The sequence below is a fragment of the Cynocephalus volans genome, chromosome 11 (genome assembly GCF_027409185.1).
Source record: "Cynocephalus volans isolate mCynVol1 chromosome 11, mCynVol1.pri, whole genome shotgun sequence".
Classification (NCBI taxonomy): domain Eukaryota; kingdom Metazoa; phylum Chordata; class Mammalia; order Dermoptera; family Cynocephalidae; genus Cynocephalus; species Cynocephalus volans.
The window spans coordinates 17823422-17846216 of NC_084470.1; the positions used below are offsets into that span (position 1 = coordinate 17823422).

The window sequence follows — 22795 nt, forward strand, 5'->3', positions numbered from 1 at the left end:
ATTTTGCAGATTAGAAAACTGAACCACAGAGAGATTGAATCTTGCCCAAGTTCACCCATCTAAGATTTACACACAGGCCTGAACTTTTTTTTAATCATTACTTTACACGGTCTTTATGGAAGTGGGTGAAGTGGCTTTTTATTACCCCTCCAAGTTCCCTTCAGAATTTCTTTTCTTCCTTTGACTACTCTCCTTCCCTGTCCCCATCTGCCAAGTACTAAGTCCTTGGTCTTGGTTCACTCTTGCTTAAGATGCTTCCTTCCCCTTTGTCTCGATGAATTCTCCTTTCTTTACCTATATCTTTGCTCATCAGGCTGGCTGGGCTGCTCCACACAACAGAGGTCTCTGGGAGGTGGGGACCAGACCCTGAGCCATGCCCTGGACCACCCTTCTCCCTCCCCAAGGAAGTAAGTGAAGAAGTGGCCCGCCATCTTTACAGCACTGTAGCCGCCTGGTGTAGTGGAAAGAGCATGAGACAGCATAGATTCATTCCAAATAATTTTCAGGACTAAATTCACCTCTTGGTTCTAAAGACAGAAAATGTCAGCCATGGAATTTTGAAGGGCACCACCTCTTTGAAAAGCGGAGGTATTTCACTGAAGAGAATGGAATTAGAGGCGCACGCCAGACTCTAAGCACCCACATTCCATCGCAGCCTCCAGCTGAAAAAATTAATTGCCTGCCCTTTGTGCCATTTGTCTTCTGCATGTGAACTGCCTCCTCGGAGCGGGGTGGGAGGAGAGAACGCGCCAAGCAGCATGGGGCAGGGTCCAACCAGGCTGACCTCTGGAGGCTCAGTTTAACTCCTGCAGTTACAAAGCGCCCTGCACGTCAGTCGCTGTGGCATCAAAACAGTCTCTTTCAGTCCATGTGACCAGAACTGCCATTGCCAGGGCTGTAGGGATCACCCAAGTGTCAACAGCAGCAGTCTTTGTGGAGGTTGTGTGTGTGTGTGTGTGTGTGTGTGTGTGTGTGTGTGTGTGTGTGTGTGTGTGTGTGTGTGTGTGTGTGCGCGCGCGCGCTTCGTTTTGTTTTGCTTTTGGTGTCATAGTGCCCTTTGGCAGACCCACACAGTCAACACCTGGTCAGGCAAAACAAAGTATACCCAGCACTGCACGACGGCAGGCATCAGGCGGCCCAGGACTCGGGAAGCCGAGCAGTGTCGCCCCTCCCCCTCCCTGAAGTCCATGGGAGCAGTAATCTCAAGCGGATTGCTTGGTCCCATCACAGCCACCTGTCACCCACAGGTGTCCAGACTTTGAGGAAGGGTAACACCCTAAGGTGGGATTAAGATACCAGGCCTGTGGAGACCTGTCCAGACACCACGTACATTGCTCTTGCTGTTGAATGCTGGCTCCCACTGACCCTGTAGTTGTCACTCTCAGCCCTCGCCTATGGGAGCTAAGTCTCAGGGCCCAGGCTGGGCGGATTCTGAACTCTGAGTAGTCTCCATGTGGCCTTGGACAACAGGAGACTGTGACCTGGGCAGTGAAGAGAACAGGGAGGGCATTTTGGTGGGGCTGAGAGGGCAGGGCTCAAATCTTTTTTACACGTCCACGAAAAGGTTTACGGGCAGGTTCTTCAAGGTCAAAGTCGCAGTAAACCTCTAGCCCCCACTAAACCTGAAAAGTTGGCAACTTTAAATTCCATCGTTAAAAGAAATGCCGTGCCGGGCCCCTGGTGCGGCCGGGCGGGGCTGGATCTGACGCCGCCAGCCGGGAGTAGGAGGCGGACAGGGAGCTCTGCGACTCCGCGCGGCGACCTGGCGAGCGGAGCGCTTCCCCGCTCATCACAGCCAGGCCCAGCGACAGCGCAATCCAAACACAAGAGGGAATCAGAATGTACATCTTTGTTTGCCGTGGCAGGAGAACTGTTGAGCAGAGGAAAAAAACACGCTGAGCTTAGCGCTGTCAGCTGTGTCCTGGGGCTCGCTCCTTCCTTCCTCCGAGGGGGGCCTGGCCGCTTTGTTCTCGTTCCCAGCTGCTCCTCTGCGCCTTTAAGCGGTGGCCTTTGCAGACCTCGGAGGAATGCGGCCCTCAGACCCCAGGGGACACAGCTCCGACTCCGCCCGCGTGCCGCAGCCCCGCCTCGGTCGCACCGCTCTGCCCGCTGTCCCCGACCCCACCGGCGCACACCCGTCCAGAGCGCCCGGAGGGGGTCCAGAAGAGGGGTCCCCGCAATAGTGCTATCTGCAGCGATGCAGTCTGGGGTGAAACGCTCCGGCACCGGCACCAGTTTCAGTGGTTCGGATCCTGGCTCTATCAGTTATTAGCTGGTCACCCCCAGCCAGTTAGGCAACCTCTCTGAGCCTCAACAGCTCTTACCTCCCAGGACTGTGATGAAGATTAAGCAATAAGACAAAGTCTGGCACATAGCAGGCCCTCAGTAGGTGTTAGCAACTATAGTCATCATGCCTGGGCTCTGGTTGTCTCAGACAGGACAGCTACAAAAGAAGAAAAGCCCAGAAGCCTTTAAGACTCCATCGGATTGAAAGACAGGGCGTGCCACACCGTCAGAGATCAATAGTTAAGATTCTTTCACTTGAGTGTGTTCTCCGGTGGTTTCATGTTCTGTGAATCCGTCCAGCAGCAGGCTGAGGCATATTTTCCATGGTGCCTCTAAGATGCTCAGCATAAAACCACGAATGAAACCCCACGTGGCTGAGAGGAAACAGGACAACTCCGGGTGCCTGCTCGGCTCAGCCCAGAGGCGAGTGGCTCCCTTGTCCACTGCCTGCTCCATTGCAGCCTTGGGGTCCTGCTGGTTCCCTGAGCCTCTCAGAGAACAAAGCACAGCTGCAAAGGTCACCTGAGCAGCTACAGTGCCGGTCAGGTGAAGCAGAAACAACTGCAACAGTGGGGACTGTGACTGGGTGTCTGGTGCTTGGCTCCTTGTGCAATCATATTTTGAGTGGCTGATCCTCAGCTAAGCATCTATCTACCTTGTTTCTTAATCCTCTCATCAACCCTAAGAGGCAGGCGGTATTAACGAGGCTCACAGAAGAGGCCTGACTTGCCTGGGGTCATGTGCAGGGCTGTGGCCAGCCTACATCACGTCTGTGCTAATTAGAAGACACTCCCAATGGCTTGGTGCAGGCAGCAGGGGCTGGATGCCAGCACCCACCCTCCCCACAGCCTGGCGCCCCCGTGAGGGGTCAGCCTGCGCATCTGTACACAGCAGCCATAGCAAGTGGCAGAACCAGGATTCAAACACTCAGGCTCCTTCTATCTTGTTGACGGCAGGCCCATTATTTCATTAGCTGCACGTGATCTGCATGGATGCTCTGAGCTTCCAATATGTATCTATATCAAATTAGATGGAGCAGCAGCCTTTTGGTCCCCAAACCATGTGATCTCATGTGAGGCCCCTTCCTGCTGCACTCTGCAGGCCTCCTGGCTCAGTCTCTCCTTACTCTGACACCACTAGATGATGTGCCCACCCACCCAGATCCCTGACCCTCAGCTTCACTCTCACCTGGATTACAAGTGACCACAATCCACCTGAATCCCCTCTAATCTGTGCTCATTTTAGCTGGGGTAATCTCTTCAAAACAAAATTTGAAACATTTGCTCCCTTGGTTAAATCCTTTCAAAGCCTTTCCAGTGTTCATAGGCAATAACCCAAAGTCTTTACCATGGCCTTTGATGCCAGGTTTGGTTTGGCCCCTGCCACCTCCCCAGCTCCTGGCTATTCCCATTGCTTGAAATGCTCTTCCCACCTGTGGTTAATACTGTGGTACTAAAGCCCAGACTCCCTCTCCAGGTTCTCAGCCATCACTCCCACCCCTGCCCAGCAACTCAAGTGCAGGGAGGGTTGGGGTCAGGCACATGCTTCCTGAGGTCCAGTCATGGGGTGGGGCCCCAGGTGCCTGTGAGGGTCTCCATTTGCTCCTAGAGTATCCCAGAGCCTGAGGGAGTATGACATTAGATAGCACAATAATATGACGATAAAAAACACCATGGCTGGTTGAAAAATAGAGCATGGAAGGAGAAAGCTTTCTCCTGATATTTGAATAAAGGGGTGCCACATTTTCTTTTTGCATTGAGCACTGAGAATTACACAGCCATGCTGATGACTCACACCTGCACCCCTCCTTGGAAGTGCCCTCCGCAGCAGGGATCTGCCTCCCAAGCTTCCGCCCTCTTCGGGCAGCTGCTCAAGATCACTGAGTGGCTCCTGTAGGGATACAGAAGCCTGGATCCCACCTCAGTTTGGGACAGCTCCTAAGGTCTCTCCCAGCTCCAGAGCTCCCTGAGGATTGGCTGAGGTCTTAGGTCCCATCTCAATGGGGGTCAGCTTCTCCCTCTGCCCAATCCTGCCTTCCTCATGGGTGTATTCATGAGAGCACTCCCCAGCAAAATCTCCATGTCTCCGAATCTGTTGCAGGGAACCCAGTCTGAGACAACACCTCAACCACTTTGCTGAGTGAATTTCCATCTGTCCTTCCAATATCGAGTAAGTTGTATTTCCTGTATGGTTAACTTTCTGATCTGCATATATCAGGGTACTTCAAAACTTTTGTAGAAAAATAGAATTGAAAGAAAATATGAATCTTTCCATGAACTTTTTGAAGACCCCCTCATATTAAGTCAAATCCTCCTTGGGGAGCCCTGTGTACCATGTCCTCATAGATAAAATTTTACATTCATTTGAGTGATTATTAAGTGCTGTCTCCCCCACTAGACTGTAAGCTCCATTAGGGCAGGGCTTGTGTCCATTTCTTGCCCATGGTTCTAAATCTCACATTTAGCCCAGTCCTGGCATGTGGGGAATGCTCAACATATATGCTGAATGAATAAGTGAGTGAATGAATGAATGCCTTTTGAATTAAGGAATGTTAAAAATATTTCCAAGACTGCAATGAATATTTCTGAATGCCTTAATAGTGGTAAATACTTTGAGAATAGATTAGAAATTTCTGTAGTGGTCAAAAGTTACCAGGAATTAAATTTGGTTGATAATGGTGGTAATCATTTTGGCTGAGATCAAAGTGTGACCATGAAGTAACCAGAATGCCTCTCTGTGTGGCCATTAAACCGGTTCTCAGAAGTAAATTCTCACAGAGAAAAAATTTTGTGACAGGTTGTGATGGTTGTGTTCATAGGTGTTAACTTCCAAGGAAACACATTCAGAGATCTTTTAAAAGATCTTATTCACCCACAGAAATGTACGATCAACTATGTTACAACAAATAAAAAAGTAAAAATAGAAATCACTTATTCAGTGTCTCCAGCATTGTATCTGGTACAACAGTCTTCAAAACGAATATAATCTGGGCCTCTGTTTCCCATTATTCCTCTGAATATGAGAAGCTGGTTAGAGGCTTCAAGGCAGGACAAGGAAACTAAACATTTTAACAAGATTTTGGGTCACTGTTCTAACTTCATTCCCATTCCTGACAAAATATCAAGCTTTAAAGATATATGTTGAATAAAATCTGAAGGTCGCTGTTCTCCAAATAGAATGCTGAATTTGAAAAGTCCCAGCATGAGTCCCAATGCCCAATTTCCCTATTGTATTTACCTGGAGTCTCTAAAACATTATATGAGTTAATGTCATTGTATTCATGCAGATGTCAGCTGAGCACAGCGAGAAGTACTTATTGCATTTATTAAAAGTGAATGTAGACAGTGGCTGGGACCACATTAATTATATTGTGCCTGTGTGTGGGACGCTGGCTCTGAGACATTAGTCATCATCATTCCCTGTGTAGGTGGGTGTGCTCCCTTTCTGAAGTCTTCCTGAGTTGTACTGAGTAAAGAGACTTTTTTAGTGTTATAAACCATAGGCTGTGTGCTGCCTTATGCATGGACCTAACAAGGTGGAGTCGAACCTGTAAGTGCTTTTGAATCCTATGCACCTGGGTTCACATCACATACTAGTGGTGTGACTTTGGGTGGGTATCTTAACCAGACCTTCAGTTCCCCCGTCTGTAAAATGGAGTGAACAACAGAACCTAACTCACAGAATCTTTTTGTAAAGGATCTAGATCCCATCATCCCTGATTAAGTGGTCGGAAAGCTTCTAAACTTTTCAAACCATTGAGGTAACAGCAGTTATTAGGGGCATACTGTTTTTGCCTATTTGGCATCTATTCCACATCTTTTATATCCTGATTTTCCCCTGGAGAATACATTTCTTCTGATCTCAATTAGACTTAGGTGGGACAGAGCCTCCCTCTGGCTTCTGGGACAGGAAGTGATGTGGTCCCAGCCAGTGGAACTGGTTGTGATTGCGCATGTGACCCAAGCTGTCCATCGAGGGTCTTCCCTGGGAACTGTGAAAGAACTGTTGGTAAAGAAGTATTTTCTCCCCATGTGGGGTGCTTAGTTGGTAAAATGTGTATGGAGCTGCTGGTGGCCCCCATGCAGGGAGTGCCTGCCACAGAGAAGGGTGGAGATGGGAGACAGGGCTTAGGGATTCCCAGGGACATTGCTCAGACACCTGGGTAGGGCCAAGCCTCTGGGCTTCTTTGTTATGTAAACCATTAATTTCATTTTCTACAGTAACATAGTTTTGTCCCATAAGAACCCTAATCGATAATCCAGTAAATCACAGTAACTTATTCTATATGTGAATCTTTTAAGTCTACAGGTCTTTTCCTCTAATAATTCAAAGACTATTTCATAGACTCAGAAAATGGTAGAGATGAAAGATGTCCTGAGACCTGCCTGAGATGGCAGACGGTAATTCAGTGATACAGCTGTGACAAGAGCTCAGGTTTTCAGCCTCCCAGGCCAGTGCTCTCAAGCCCCCAGCCACCCCTCACATGTCTGCCTTAGTCTTTCCAAACCTGGGCACAGCCATCGTGCTCCTTTTCTTTTTTTTGGTGGCTGGCCAGTGAGGGGATCCAAATCCTTGACCTTGGTTTTACACTGTGCTCCTTTTCTTCCCTGAAGTATTTCCCTAAGTCACTGCCCAGCTTCCAGCAGTCTGGGGACACTACGAAGCAGAAGTCACCATATTCTGGGAGTGGTTCTGTGCCCTTCAATCCCCCACTGAGGACAGCCATATTTGAAGAGAAGTAAAGCTATGGTCCTTGATGGAGCCCAGGTGAGATGCCAGAAGGCTGAGCTCCGGTCACAAGACTGTTCTGAGCCCAGGGCCCAGCCCCAGGACCTTATTTACATCATGAGTGGAACCAGTAGTTCCTTGCTGGTCCCTCCCTCTTCCTCCCCAACCCCAGTCTCTTTCTCCTTCAATTCATCTTGCATTTGTGTTAGAATCACCTTCTTAAAGAATCACTCTGGTCATGCCACTTTCTTGTTCAAAAACCTTTAATACTCCCTATTATGTATAGAGCAATGTCCAAAGTACTTTCCCCACTGTCCACCAACAGCTTGAAAGGGCCTGTGTCCCTCCAGGGAGGCCCAGCTCATACCTAGGGAAGAGTTACACACTGGGAAGAATCATATCCAGTTATAAATTCAATTACGGCCTCCAGTTCCACTATAGTAGGTGGTAGGTGTTCTGATCCCTGCAGGAAAGGAAAACATCCCTCTAACATGTCCAGCACCTTTATATCCCCATTAATTTTGATGATATCATACAAAAAAGTCTTCCCCGTGCCTGTCTTCCTTTATTAACTATTTGTATCAGTTTTCTATTGATTTGTAACACGAGTAGCTTAAAACAACACCCATTTACGAGCTCACCGTTCCATAGGTCAGAAGTTTGGGCACAGCATGGCAGGACTCTTTAGTCAGGGTCTCACAAGGCTAAAGTCAAGATGTTGGCCAGCATGTATTCTCATCTGGAGCACAGCGTTGTCTTCCAAGCTCACGTGGTGATGGCAGAATTCAGTACACTGTTGCTGTAGGACTGAGGTCCCTGTTTCCTTGTTGGCTGTCAGTCAGAGGCAGCTCTCAGCTCCTAGAGACCACCTACATTCCTGGCCATTTGGCCCCCTCCATCTTCAAAGCCAGCAATGGTGCACTGAAGCCCTCCTGTGCTTTAAATTTCTGACTTTTGCTGTCTCTGACCTCTGTACCTATACTAAAAAGACTCATGAGATTAGGTCAGACCCATGTGGATAATTCCTCTTTTGATTAATTCAGAGTCAAGTGACTAGTAACCTTAATTAATCTTCACAACCCCTTGTGCCAAAAAATGTACCATAGTCACAGAAGTGATATTTTATCGTATTCACAGGTCTTGCCCACACTCAAGAGGAGGAGACTGTACACAGGCTAGGGTCATGGGGTGGGGGGTCATCTTAGAACTCTGTCTACTGCACCCTTGTAACAATTATTTTCTAGTTTTAATGTCTGTGTGAGTAAAGAAGTTGAATCTGATTTCCTAATCCTTGTCAATAATTTTTTCCTGGGGGCTGGTATGGCAGATGCTGTCATCTTACCCAACACACGTGATCTCACTCTCTTCTCCCTTACCACCACCTAAAACACAGGCTGGAAAATGAAATGCTCTGTTTTTCAGCCTCCCTTGCAGCAAGAGGTGAACATGTGACACGGTCCTGGCTAATGAGCCACAAGCAGAAATCTGTGGACATTGCTCCTTTTCCCCCTTTCTGTATCCTGGGATGTGGGCTAATGTTTGGAGTTGCAACAGCCACCCTGTGACGAGGAGGAAAAGGCCAAGAAATTTCTAGAGATCTTGTCCCTCAAAAATTGTTGAGCTGCTGAATCCATACCAGTATCTGGTATTCTGCTATATGTAGCAGAAAGCAATCCCAACTAATACAGGACTGAGTGAGTAGTTGAATGAGAAGAAAGTAGCCCAATTTCCAAAGCCACAATGCCTTAATTTTTCTGGAAGAACAGCAGAGTCAGTGCAAATATCAACCTGCAGGATCAGGGGATTTTTCCTTCTCCCCAATATTCACAGTAATTCTTTTATCTTGACATCACAACTGAATGTTAGTGGCAACAGAAATTCTGTAAATAAGTCATTTTTCATTTCTTCTGTGAAATAATGGAAATATAATGACCTTAAAATCCACTTGGGGGCCCAATTATATGTGTGGGGGCTGCAATAGATAGGAAACTGTGGGAGTTTACTTAGCTACCTAGAGGAGTAACAGGAAGGAGGGAGGCTTTCCTTTCTGTCTTTTATAGTTTTCAATCTCGCTCTCTCTTTTCCCCCACCCTTCCTGATGGTCCCCTGGGCTTCAGTGGCTGGCCTAGGGACTGGGACATTATTAGGTTCGGGGAGGACCACTGAAGATGACACCACCAAAAGATACTCAAAATGGAGGCTCCTGCCCTATGGGACTTCCTTGTAAAATAGGACAAAGGAACTCACAACCGCAACAGAACTCCATGCCGTTGGTCCCCTCTGAAACCCTACTTTACATAAATTGATTATTTACAAACAACCGCAAACCTAAAAATCACGTAATTAACGTAAGGCCTCAACAACTCCCATTGGCGATTTCATTTAACTCATTCCCATAAGCTGTGGCCAATCAGAACAACACAACTCACCACAGGATATATAAGCCCAGCGCCCTCGGTTCTGTCCCTCTGCCTCCTCCGCGCCTGGCCCAGTACGGTCCTTCCAGCCTGACTTCGCGTCTAGGTACCAATTCTTTCCGAACCTTTCAGATTTGGTGCAGAAACCCGGGAAGAGACGAGCAGTCCATGGGCGCTCAGCCCTCCATGGCTCGCTGCCCCTCCACCACCGTCCTGATCTGGGGTGAGTCCAGCCGAGTCCCTCCTCGGAGGTCTCCGCTCCCCTCCGCCTGCCTCGGAAATCCCAGCTCTGGGTCGGAGACGTCCCCGGCCAAAAGGGAGATCGGATCTCCTGGCGGGGCTGTGACCGCTTCTCGGGGACACCTGAGTTGCAGACAGCCCACTTCCCAGACTCACCGTCCTTTCTGCTGCAGTGTCACGATTAAGAAGCGACGCCTCTCTTACCTTGTTTCTCGGCTGCCTGCTCCGCCCATAGACAGACATCACTGCACGGGAAGCTCCTTGTCCCTTCCTACAAAACCTAAAAATCCTGTACCCGGGAGGGCAGGTCAGTCCGAAATGACTGACTTTTTTTTTTTTTTTTTTTTTTTCGGTAATTTGGTGTAGAGCTAGAGCGAGGTCTCACAGGCCCCTCGAGCCTGCTGTCCAGACTCGGTCACAAACCCTCCACACGCACGCCCCCGAGCTCGGTAATGAGAAACGGTCCTGGGGCCGCGGGTGAAGACATAATAGGCTTTATTCAGCCCTGGTGGCTTCCCCGAGCGTCTCTGAAGCCCCGTTTATCCGAGCCCTAGTCCTTTATACTCAAGTCCATCATCCAAAACACCTTCAAGGGACGCAGAATCCAACCCCAGGATGTGAGGAGAACCGTTGGAATCGCCCCACGGTCTGCGATTTCCATACAGAAGATGGCGGACTGGGCGGAACTGCGCACGCGCAACCATCATAGTCACTAACAAGGAACACCTGTGCGCACGCGCACATTCACACCAGATGCTCGAGAAGATTCTGAACATCTGAGGGGCCCTGACCATTTTTCTGCATTTTCCCAACATATGGTCTGGCCAATGGCCAGAAAACGGAACATTTGATTACCAAGTTTTGAGAGCCCTACACAACTTATGCAATCGCAATGGAAAATGGTCCATTTACACAAAAACCCTCTGTCTGTCGCTCCTGCACTGCTTTCCAGATACCTCTTTTACAAACTGAACCCAACTCCTTGTCTTGGGTAAACTTTCCCTGTCCTGCGGTAACCCCATGTGGCTGTGGCAGAACTGATCATTTTGTCCCCGGATCAGGCTACTAGGATAGATAAAGAATATACAGCAAATTAATCTGCATGTTCTGGAAAAAGCCAGGACTTTCAGTACCCCCTTTTTAGACTTTGTGTATCTATTCCTCCTCATTGATTGTGGCTGACCAATGTGTGTGTTTTTCCTTTTTTCTGTTTCTTCTGTGTGTAAAACTTTGGTAAATCTAGACATTTTTCCGCTGGTAACAGTCCCGCCTGTGGGTGCTAACTGCCTGTGGTAGGCCCAACCTCATGGCTGGGACTCTGGGGACTTTGGCCATCTTGTCTTGTTCCCATGGTCCCTCTCTCTCTCAGGCCCCTCCCCCTCAGCCCTCCACCAGCTTATCTTCTTCCTGAGCTGCTCCCCACCCACAAGCCTCTCCCATGACACCATCTTAAGGGTTTTTCCTGCAGAAAATAATTTGCCCATCACACAGTCTTACAGGCAAGGAAAAAGATTAAAAGAGCCAGTTTCTGGAAGGGTTTGTTTAGAATATTTCCTGCAATGACTGAAACAACATCAACTTACAGCCCCCAGTGGAACTCAGTAGCTAAGACAGAGCCTACTGGCTTAAAAGGAGTAACCACAGCAGCTGAACTAGTGGAGGCATAGCAGGCAGCCCTCTCCTTTCTGTGTTCCATGGCCACGTGCTTCACTCCCTGGTTGTGCTGAACACAGTGTGCCTTGTGTTCTTCCTTGCTTTTCTGCTGTATCTCAAGCATCTCTCTCTGTAACACTCTTTTACACTGTTTGTTTAAAAAGTACCATTTGGGTGTGAGAAATGACTCAAGGATGAAAAAGCCCACATTCTGTATGTTTGAGAAAGGTCTGTATGCTTGTACTTGAGCAACTAAGTTTGTGCCTTTTGGTCATTTAAAATCTGGTGACCAAAAAGAAAAAAAAATTTTTTTTTCCTCACTGAGTTTCTCTAGGCAAGTTTGAGAAACAGAAATTGATTTGCAAAATTACAATTGGCTATGTCTCTGGGTGAAATGTACCTGCACGGGGATCTGCAAATGTTAAAGCAGAAGACTGCTAAAGAAAACGAAAGGGGGGTAGAAGGTTTAAAATCATATTGTTATGAAAACTGTTTTCAGAATTATCAGCTTACATCTTTGCCTGGGTTTACTAATCAAACAAGATTATATTTGACTTTGCTAGAGGCTTTTAAGGTTAAAGTTGTGAACCCAGCTAAAACAAAAAGATTGTTTTGAATATAATTCTTAGACAAATGAGGCCAATTTAACATTGATAAGAAAATAAACAAGTGTGTAGGAGAAGAGATATTTTCAAAGCTATGGATGTGAAGATGTAGTTATGGTTAGGAAGGCTAAAAAGGAAAAATAATTTTTGTGTGAGAAAGCATCTGGTACAATGTATTTTTGTCCTAGAGTAAAATGACTGGCTATTTAGGAAAAACAGAAAGTCTGAGTAAGTTGTGATAATGGTTTGTAAAGGGTAAATTTATGAAAGGAATTAGAAAAATTGGCTAAAATTAAAAGCAAGTTATGTATAAGTTTTTCTAAAAATTAAGCATTAATATCAAAAGTACTCTGATGCAGGGTTAGAGTTTGCTCTCCTATGCTGGAACAACCAGATTCCTGAAAGCACTTAACTGCTCTGAAAGAAAATTGTAGGAGATTTTTTTTTATCTTCTAGATAACTAGCCTAGGAAACTTATTCTGTGTTTTAACAAGACAATTTCTTGTGCTCTCTGCCTTTGAAATCCTTTGTCACTCTGGTTTTATTTTATAGTGATTTGTGATCTTATTTAACTAAGTGTTTTAAATCTTTGTTATTTGACAAAGTTTCCAAAACCAAATTCTGAAAACTCAAACTTTTGACTTGAATTAACTTTGAAAGGTTCCAAGAGCCCTAGAGCTTCTCAAAGGATATATATAAAAGAGAGGTATCAAAACCAATTGGCTTATTTGATAAATTAGACTATATGGGAAGCATTGTCAAAATAAGAAATAAAAAAGTCTTTGAAAGACTCACCTGATGCCTTGTCTACATGATTACAAGGTTCCTGGCCTTGCAGTAAGTAGAGAATGTAACTCTGACAGGCCAGAACCTTGATATTTTCGGGACTTCCAGAAGAGAGGAATTCAACCAATTCATACAGGTAATGAGAGAGTAAGTCAAATCCTTGGCTTGGCTTCCTAAGGCCTGAGAGGCTTTTAAAGGTTTAACCTGAGATTCCTTACAAAAGTCCCAGCAACGCCAACTCAAAAAGAGCTTACATGATAAACTATTATTCTTGCTGCACTTCATGCAAATAATCTGGCCAAAAACTAAACTTATTTTGCAAATAAATTAGTCTTGTCCTAAACATCTTTGGTAAAATTGGAAAACTTGAAGAGAGAAAATTATGTTTTAGAAGGAAACAATAGTACACCGGTTACTAGATTCTAGCCCAGTCTTTTAGTGTTAGTAAAGCTCATATCTTCCAGGCTAGAACAGGTCCATATCAAGATGGTGATGGCACAAGGATATCAACCCCTTGGAGTCACCACTGGCCCCTACTGCACACTGCCCCGGCTCAGAGGCCCCCACCGTAACCATCAACAAAACTGAAACCAGGGTTAAAAAAGACTGACAAGGATACCTGAAGAGCCCACGGAGGAGTCAGAATCCAGAACCACAGAAATCTAACTACTCCAGCCAGTATATGCCTGGTCCTGAGCTGCTCCTGGCTGATGCCTGTGTCACCTGTGGGGGATTTCTATGATCTACTTCTATCTTTCCTTACAAATACACCTGAGTCCTAGCCTCCGAGGACACACTTCTATCTCTTCTTTGGGATTACTACCTACGAGGGGACTTCAGGGACTTCTTGCCAACTCAAATAACCCAGTGTCTGGAAGTGGAAGATTAATTGTCCTTACCATGTTCCTTTTTTTAATCAGGAAAAGTCTACAAACCTAAAACCTCTGCCAACTGAATTGTCTAAGGGCTTATGACTATTACCCATTTTGCTCCCCATCCTGATTCCCTTTGTAGTAATCTTCTTTCTGCTATCCGTAGGACTACACTTCTACAACAATTCTCCCCGTTCTTCTGCATGACCATCCAGACAGTGACTCATGAGTGGGTGACTGAAATTCTGATAAGAGACGCCCATTATCATCTCCAGCCTCAAGGACTGTGACAAGGAAAACCCCCAGATCATTAGCCCCTCGTCACCCCTTTGTCATCAAGAAAAAGATACAGAAGATGGACCTTCATCCATATACCTGGTCTGGGAATCTCCCTAATAACAATAACTCCCATCCTTTCTTTTTTACCAGACACAAAAGGGAGGAATATTGGGTTTGGGGAGGACCACTTAAGGTGGTGCCACCCAAAGATACTCAAAATGGCAGTTCCCACCTACGGGACTTCCCTGTAAAATAAAAAGACAAAGGAACTCACAACTGCAACAGAACTCCATGCCATTGGTCCCCTCTGAAATCCTACTTTACATACTAAGGGAACCAATAATTGCAAACTGAAAAATCACCTAATTAACATAAGGCCTCAGCAACTTCCATTGGTTATTTCATTTAACTCCTCATTAACATAAGCTATGGCCAATCAGAACAACACAACTCACCACAAGAAGAAATATAAACTCAAACCCCTGCCGGGAGAAGAGGCTAGGTTCTGTCCCTAGACCTCTGCCGCACCGCCTGTGCCAATAAGCTTCTAGCCTGATTTCTCATCTCGATACCAATTCTTTCCAAACCTTTCAGACATAAAACTTCTTGGATGGGGCAAGTGGTCTAAACCCTAAAGTTTGGTCTCATGGGACAGAGAGGGAAGCAGAGATAAGAGTCAGAGGTCTCTGGCAGTAAACCTCTCCACTAAGTACACTGGTTATAGTGTGCACAGAAAGTTTCCTGCAGGTTCCAAAAGAGCTAGAGAATACCAAGGTGAGGGGTTTGGATCCCCGTACAGGTCAGCTGCTAAAAAAAAAAAGTAGAGCTGGAGAGCTGGACACAGGAGCCACTGAAGGAACTGCCCTTAAAAATTCTCTTGTTCATGAACAGAACCAGAGAAAGACTGAGAAGGGAGACTGGAGAGAGACAAAGCTATGTGTGTCTCCTAAGCCTCCAGCAAGCTGGAGCTATATCAGCAATTAGCATGACACATGTAAATGGGACACTCAGCAGGAACTTTTCTACTCTGCATAATTGACAATACAAGTTAAAAACCATGAAGTAATGCACTTTGGTTTTTTTCTGTGCATAGGCAGACACAGACTCATGACATTCCTGTTTCCATAGAAAGGTCCCAAGGAGGCAACAACCCCCCCCACCACCACTCCTCCCCACCCACTTATGAGATAGTGATAATTCTTTCTCAGATTCTCCATCGTTCACCCTGTTTCCTTCCTATGCAATCAGCACCTTCTCTGCTGGCTCTTACCTCAGCATCTAAACCTGCTCCTCCTCCCCAACTTAAAACTCCATTCTTTTCCCTGTGTTCCCCTCTAGGAACCAGCTTCCTTCCTTACCTGGTTTCACTCCCTACTTCCAGGTTAATCCAATCTGATCTCCACAGTCTGAGTTTAGACTTCACCAGTCCCTGAAAGTGGCTCTAATTGAGGGCACCGTGGTTTCCTAATCACCAGATCCCATAGACTGTGCAACCTCTCTGCAGCATTCGCCACTGCAGACCTCTCTCCTCCCTGAAAGCCTCCTCTTTCGTCTCCTGTGGCAGAGGCTGCCAGTTACCAGCTCAATATCCAGCCTTTCTTCTTCCTAAGTAAAACCACCCCCACACTCCCCTAAATAACCATGTCATTTATCAGCTTCCCCTGAAGTTAGGGGTGGCTGATAACAGTCCTAGTCAATGAGACCTCAGTGGAAGCTGTTGGATGGGGCCCCGAGGAAACCTCCATAAAGGGCAGCACACTCAGCTGCAGATGCACGCCCATTTACTCCTGAGCTTTCCTCTTTTCTCTTGCCTGGAACATGGTCCTGATGGCTGGGGCTAGAGCAGCCATCTCACAACATGTGGAGAAAGGCAAAGTGACAGCAATGCAGATCTTGTCATGCAGCAGCTGCTAAACTAATGACAGCAACTGCCTATCTCTGTAACTTACTACATGAGAAAACGAATCCCTGCCTTGTTTAATCCATAGTTATTTGGGTTTCTATGATATGCAGCTGAAACCCATCCTAACCTGACACAGCTCCCATGACTATGTCACTCTTGCCTGCCCTACTTAAACCTCTTCAGGGCCTCTCTTCTTCCATATTCCCTACCTGTTGTTGTTCCTTAGCTTCTGTCCCTGGACCTCTTCCCCCATTGTTTCCCGAGTAACTCAGTGGTGCCTGCTGCTTCCCAAGCCATCATGACTCGAGTCCCAATGTCTAGCCCAGGTCTTTCTCCACAGCCCTATAGGTCTAAGTGCCCAGTGGACATCTCTGCTGCCTCTTCCACAGGAGCATCATAGACAATAAGATCACAAATAAACTTGCCAGCTTTCCCACAATTCTGCTCCTCCTTCTGGTCTCTGGAGCTAGAGACCATCGCCTTCTCTCAGCTTCATACCCAGCTGGTTCCAAAGTCCCATCAGATTTCTTTCCAATAGCCCCAACTTGCTCTTCTTCAATCCCACTGTCCTATACAAACCCTCATCCTCTCTTGCCTGGGCCACTGCATTAGTCTCCTAATTAGCTTCCCCGCCTCCTATCTACCTTCCAATGCCTTTGCAAGAGCTGAGCTCCACATGTCAACAACCTTCACATGACAGCCACATATATCACCTGCAGTTTCCCAAACTTGCCATAATTTTTTCTCATTTCCTTGCCTAATTATTCTTTGTGCCTTGTAAGCTGAAAACTGTTCAAAAGTAAATTTTAGGTGAACATTTAAGAACTTTGTTTGGGCCCTTGTCTTCCTATGGAATGTCCCACCTTCATGCATAGAAACTCAGTGGTAAAGACCTGTTAGAATCGCAGAAATTTCATATTGTTTACTTTCCATAATTGCTTAATTATAATTCCCCTTTTAACCAAAGAGTTCTCAGCAAGTCACTTTGAATCAAATTGATCAAAATAAATATCAGTTACCTTTGTTCTCTTCTACATATTTTTATTTAAAATTTTACCTTCTTCCAAAATAAAACACTCCCCCATTCTGCACCCAACAGGAAAAAAGGTATTTTACTTCTAATGCGCTAGGTGTTAGGGGCTTCTTTTTCTTATCCTATTAAAGTTTTCCTCCTAGGACCATGGAATTTTTGGATCTAGCCCCCTCATTTTCCAGAAGAGGAAACCAAGGCTCTAATGGCTCAAGAGCATGGCACCAGGGAGGTGGTTATTGGTGGAACACACCTAGATCTTGACTATAGATTCAGCTCTTACCATCACACCACGAAGGTATGGATCATCCCTAATTCAAAAAGAAGGTGCCCCCTATCCCCTGTGAGAAAAGTAGCCCCCAAATAGCTGACACAGCTAATCCTCTTACACCGTTCCACTTAAGACAGGATGACAACATAAGGACTTTAGGAGAAAGGAAATCAAAACAATTAAGTCCAAGTCTCTGCTTGCCCTGGGAATAGAACTGCCCTCTCCCCTCCTCTCTGTCTCTGTGCCCTTTACTCGGGGCAGGTGGAAAACCACTCACCCTCTGGGTGATGAGCTCGCCATCCTGGATCTTCACGGCCAGCCCCAGGTCGGACAGTCTGCAGTTGCCGAGGTCATCCAGAAGCACGTTCTCAGGCTTCAGGTCTCGGTAGACGATGCCAAGGTCATGTAGGTGCAGCACTCCACATACCATCTGGGCCGAGTAGAAGACCACCCGGCTCATTTCCAGGCCCCGTGTGCCAATGTTGTAGATGTGGAACTTGAGATCTCCCCCGTTCATCAGGCTCATAACCAGGCAGAGATGGGTCTTGCTCTCAAAGGCATAGGCCAGAGAGACGATGAAAGGGCTGTTCACCTTCTCCAAGATTTCCTTTTCCAAGAGAGCCATCTTCTCACCATTTTTCTTCTTCAGCCGCTTCTTGTCCAATTTCTTACAGGCATACATCTTACCAGTGTTTCTCACCTGGACAGCACATACCTTAAAGGAGATAAAGAAAGGGAAAGAGGTAGAAGTAGATGGCACTGGAGAGAGGTGGGAGAGAGGATAATAAAAGAGGGTGTGTGTGTCTGTGGAAATCAGCCAAGGTGAAAAGACGGCAAGCTCCTGAGAGGGAGCAGCTGTAAGGAAGAAGCGTTCTCCAGAAGGAGCAGGAGGCCTGGCCAGTTAGTCCAATTGATTAGAAAGTGGAGTCGATAACACCAGGGTCAAGGGTTTGGATCCCCTTACTGGTCAGCCACCGAGAAGTGGGGACCACAGTGAGATACCCCTTCACCCCCACTAGGTTGGTCATAATAAAAAACATAAGGGAAAATAACAAGTGTTGGTAAAGACGTGGGTAAATGGGAACCCTTGCGCACTGCTGGTGGGACTGTAAAATGTGGCAGAGTTTGGCGGCTTCTCAAATAGTTAAACACAGAACTGCCGTATGATCCAGCAATTTTGCTCCCAGACATACACTCAAGAGAAATAAAAGCAGGTATTCTAACAAATATAGTACATGAATGTTCATAGCAGCACTATGTGACAACAACAGAAAAGTAGAAACAACCCGAGTCCATCAGCAGATGGATAGATAAATGAAATATAGTCTATCCAAACAATAGGGTACTATTTTATAAAAAGGAATAAAGTATGAATACATGCTACAACGTGAATGAACTCCAAAACATGCTGAAGGAAAGAAGCCAGACATGAAAGGTCACATATTGTGTGAAACATCCAGAATAGGCAAATCCACAGAGACAGAGAGCAGACCTGTGGTTGCCAGGGGCAGGAGGAGGGAGTGGAGTGACTGTTAACGGGGCTAGTGTGATGAAATGACTTGGAACTAGATGGAGGTGGCGGTCACACAACATTGTGAATGTGCTAAATGCCACACAGTTTAAAGTGATTAGTGGTTAGTTTTCTCTCATGTAAATTTTACCTAAAAAGTAATTTTTTACTTAAAAAGAGAAAGAGCTGGGCACAGCAGCAGTGCAGACTAGGTTCTCAACTTTCCTTCAAGGTGAGTGTTCCCTTAGATGTCAGCTTTTGCTCGCATCACCTCCGCCACCACAGTTGAGGAGGAAAGCAGATCCTCCATCACGTGTTGCTGTCGCTCTCTAGAGTGCCAGGGTTTCAGCGTGTCCCTGCTGTGGGCCGCATGGACAGACTCTTGGCCACGTCCACATCTTGCTGGCCTCTGTTACGCCATTCACATTTTATTTCACATGGTGACCAGAAAGAGGCGGGAGAGCTAGGAATCCACCTACGGCACTGAAATGAGTTCTAAGTAAGTTCCCTTGAGATTAAAAAGAAAAAAAAAAAAAAGGCAAAACAACCCTGTTTTACGCTCTGTCTTTCACCTTCCGGGGTGGCTGTTCGGGGACACTTACCTCCCCGAAGCCGCCTTTGCCCAGCACGCGGAACTCGTGGAAGTACTTGTCGGACACGGGCTGCCTCTCGAAGGCCTTCCACTGCAGGAACCTGTCGTAGAAGGGGCTGGCCAGGAACCCCTGGAAGGGCTGCTCCTGCAAGAAGGCCATGGCCTCGGCCTTGGCCTGCGCCACCAGGGCCCCTCGCTCGTCCTCGGCGGTGGCTGCTTGGCACTGGGCGGTCAGGGCCGGGCTGGGGAAGGGGCGTGGGTCCCCCGGGCCAGGGGCCTGCGCGCACGTGGCCAGCAGCGCCCGCAGCGCGCTGTCCTTGGCGGGCCCGGCCTCGGCGAGCTCCCAGCGCTGCACGTCCTCGAGGAAGGCCGCGGTCTCCCGGTACCCGGGCACCGTGGCCAGGAAGTCGCGGAAGAGGCGGCGGCCGATGGGCTGCTGCTCGCACAGGCTGTGGAAGTGCGGGGCCGGCTCCCGGCGCAGCTCGGAGCAGCTCTGCGGCCCGGGGAGCGCCAGGCTCCGGCGCCGCCGCTGCAGCTCCCGGGTGTCGCCCTCCGAGCTCTTGCGGGCCTGCAGGTAGGCCGTGTTGGCGATCAGGTTGTCCAGGCCCCCCATGTCGACCATGGCTGAGCAGACGGAGGGCTGTGGCGGGGACTGGCAGGGCTGGTGGCCGGCCGGCTGGTCTCCTCTCTAAGGCTGAGTAACTGACAGGGGCTTTACGGCGAGTCTCTGGCCTGCAGGTGACAACAGTGCAGCGTGCAGAAAGAGGTTTTTTGTAAGAAGCTTTGGCTGGCTATGTATAGCTGGCCTGGGACTGCCACCTGACAGGTCACGCTGCCACCCGCAAGGCAAAAGCCGACTGGGACACCTGCCGGGTCTACCGCCCCCTCCCCTGGCTCCCACTTAGCCCGGTCATCAGGGGACTTCACACACCTGTTCCCTGAACAGTCGCTACACACTTTCCCAGGAAGGGAGGAGTGGTTAAGTTGGTATCTTACCTGTAATGACAGCAGTATTTTAATCTGCTCTGATTTTCTGTTTGCTCCCAGGCTCAGGCTATGCCCACTCCTAGGAATAACAGGTCAGGAAGGGAACTGTGTGAAGATGGAGAGGTTTGCTCTTGTGTCCCGCAGCCTAACACAGAGTAGGTACAGAAGGGCATACTCTGAGAGTTGAGTCGCGGCCCTCAGAGCAGTCTGTGGCTCTGCCATGCCTTATGCACCCTGAGTAGCCTGCAGAAATCCTTCAGCTCTGGCGTGCTTAGCTCTAAGGAGTCTTTGACCTTGGGTTAAAAAAAAGGGGTGGGGGGATCATCTTAACCCAAAACGTACTGTGAAGTCATCTAAGGAGAAAAAGCCATGTTTCTGAAATAGAGGAATGAGGGAGTCAGCATGGAGTGTCTGGGCTCTGCACTTGATCTTAGCCCAAAGGCCAAGAAGCGATAGTGTCTGGGCTCTGAATGAGACAAGAATTTTCCATGACCTCCAAGACAGAAAGCGTGCCACTCCAGGACATGTGGTCATGACTGTTCCAAGGGCGCAATCTAATGAAGGGTGGAGACCAAGAGCAGTGATGTTTCAGGCGTGGCCCCTTGATGCCTTTGCCCACACTCCTTCATGAAGCCAGGAAGCTTTCCTCCACCAGGACACTTGCAGCCGTCACAGACCACGACCTCACCAAGAACAGAAATTGATTTAGACAGAGATCAGGCTAAGAACCTCTGCTCCAAAAATAACAACTTGTGTCCTACAGGGAAAGAAAACTCAGGCTTTTTCTTCACAAAACAAGGCTAAGGCAGCTTAAAAACAAAGTCATTCAGCATCATGCCAGAGTGTTTAAAAGAAAAAAAAGGAAAGAAAAAGAAAGAGAGAGAGGAGGGGAGAAAAGCCAGTCAGTCTTCTTCCAAACAAACAACCTCTAGCACACACTCTGTCAAAACATTGTCGGGCCCGCCTTGGCCCGCCTGTCAGAGCCTCCGACCGTTCCCCCAGAGCAGATACACACTTGGCCTCATGCTACTGAGAATTATGTAATGAGCTCGTGGGTGTCCTTTTGTTTTGCACCACTGGACTGTAAACGATCACCTCTGTCGCAGAGATGGGCGATCTGCACGAGTGATCACTGCTCAGAATCATGCCATCTGTTTTGAAAACCACGTGGGAAATGTTGGTACTTTCTTGTTCTTGATATGTTATTCTGGATCCACATTTCTGAGTAGTGAAAAATTAGTCAGAGAATCTCTTCTGATGAGGAAATGCCTTTTCCCTGGTTCTTACGAATACAGTGGTAATCTAACAGGGCAGAACTTTGAGAATATGGTAGATGTTGTCATAGACATTTAACCTATCACTGGGAGAAAATGTTTTCACTGATGAAGATGTAGACTTTTAAAATTTTTCTTTTTGAAAGATGACCGGTAAGTGGATCTTAACCCTTGACTTGATGTTGTCAGCACCACGCTCTCCCAAGTGAGCTAACCGGCCATCCCTATATAGGGATCCAAACCCGTGGCCTTGGTGTTAGTACCACACTCTTCCAAGTGAGCCACGGGCCGGCCCTGAAGATGTAGACTTTCAACTGCTTGATTCCACTTGCAGTACTTCTTTTTTCCTTGAATAATCACTTAACCCAACACTTAGAAATATGTGAAGCCACATATGTAATTAAAAACTTTCTAGAAGCCACATTAAAGTGATAAAAAGAAACAAGTGAAATTAACTTTAATAATTATATTGCAGTTAGCTCAATATATCCAAAATATTATCATTTCAACATGTTATTGATATAAAAGTTGGCAATGAAATATATTACATATTTTGTGTCCTCAGTCTTCAGAATCTGGTTTGCATTTTACACTCACAACACATCTCAATTCAAACCAACCACATTTCAAACTAGCCACAGTGGCTGCTTATTGGACAGCACAGAGTTGACCTTTATTTATGTAGCTTTGTCATTTCATAAAAAAGAGGAAGTTTTTCTTATCATTTGTTTTTCTAATCAGTAATATCATAGACCATCTGGATAAAAACTCACTCTTTAATTAATTAAAAATTATCTGATGGATGAGAACAGAGTTTAAATAATATTTGACAACAATATTTAGAAGTTATAAAATGACAATATTGTGCCTACTGGCAATTTTAAGCAGAGCACCATTATTTTTAAAGTTTTACCCACCTGATAACATATAGAGGTATATTTAAAATGGAACACTTTATGTGATTGCTAACTATAGGATACAGAGTTTTTCTCACCTTAATGAAACAGTATTTGGAGGTCCAATTAAAGAACAGCACTGAATCTTTATCTTAGAAGCAGAGCCAAGTGCTGGGCACAGTTAAGATCCTCTGTACCAAATGAAAAAAAGTGCCAGAAATCTTGGGTTGGAAATGTGACCCTACAGTTATGAGCACTAAGTCCAGAACTGCTTGGGAAATCTGAATCCTGGCTCCAGCAAGTCCTAGCTGTGTGACCTTCAGCAAATTACTTAACTTTTCTGAGTCTCAGTCTCATTATCTGTAAAACAGAGATTAAAAAATAAAAATCTTGATTCTTGGGTAAGCTCTTGAGAGAACTAAATGCCAAATAGTGCCTGGCACAAAGAAATGAGCAAAAAGTATTA

General features: G+C 46.7%; 1 protein-coding gene across 1 annotated transcript in view; it reads right to left on the reverse strand.

The window, feature by feature from the left end:
• The window catches only part of GRK7 (G protein-coupled receptor kinase 7), a 37259-nt gene extending 17465 nt beyond the window's left edge, over positions 1–19794 (reverse strand). The window contains exons 1-2 of the mRNA XM_063114505.1: positions 19183–19794; positions 17348–17785 (exon numbers count right to left, since the gene is read on the reverse strand). Of these exons, the coding sequence (XP_062970575.1) occupies positions 17348–17785; positions 19183–19794 (1050 nt within the window). The remainder of the gene's footprint in view (positions 1–17347; positions 17786–19182) is intronic.
• Positions 19795–22795: the final 3001 nt, after the last annotated feature.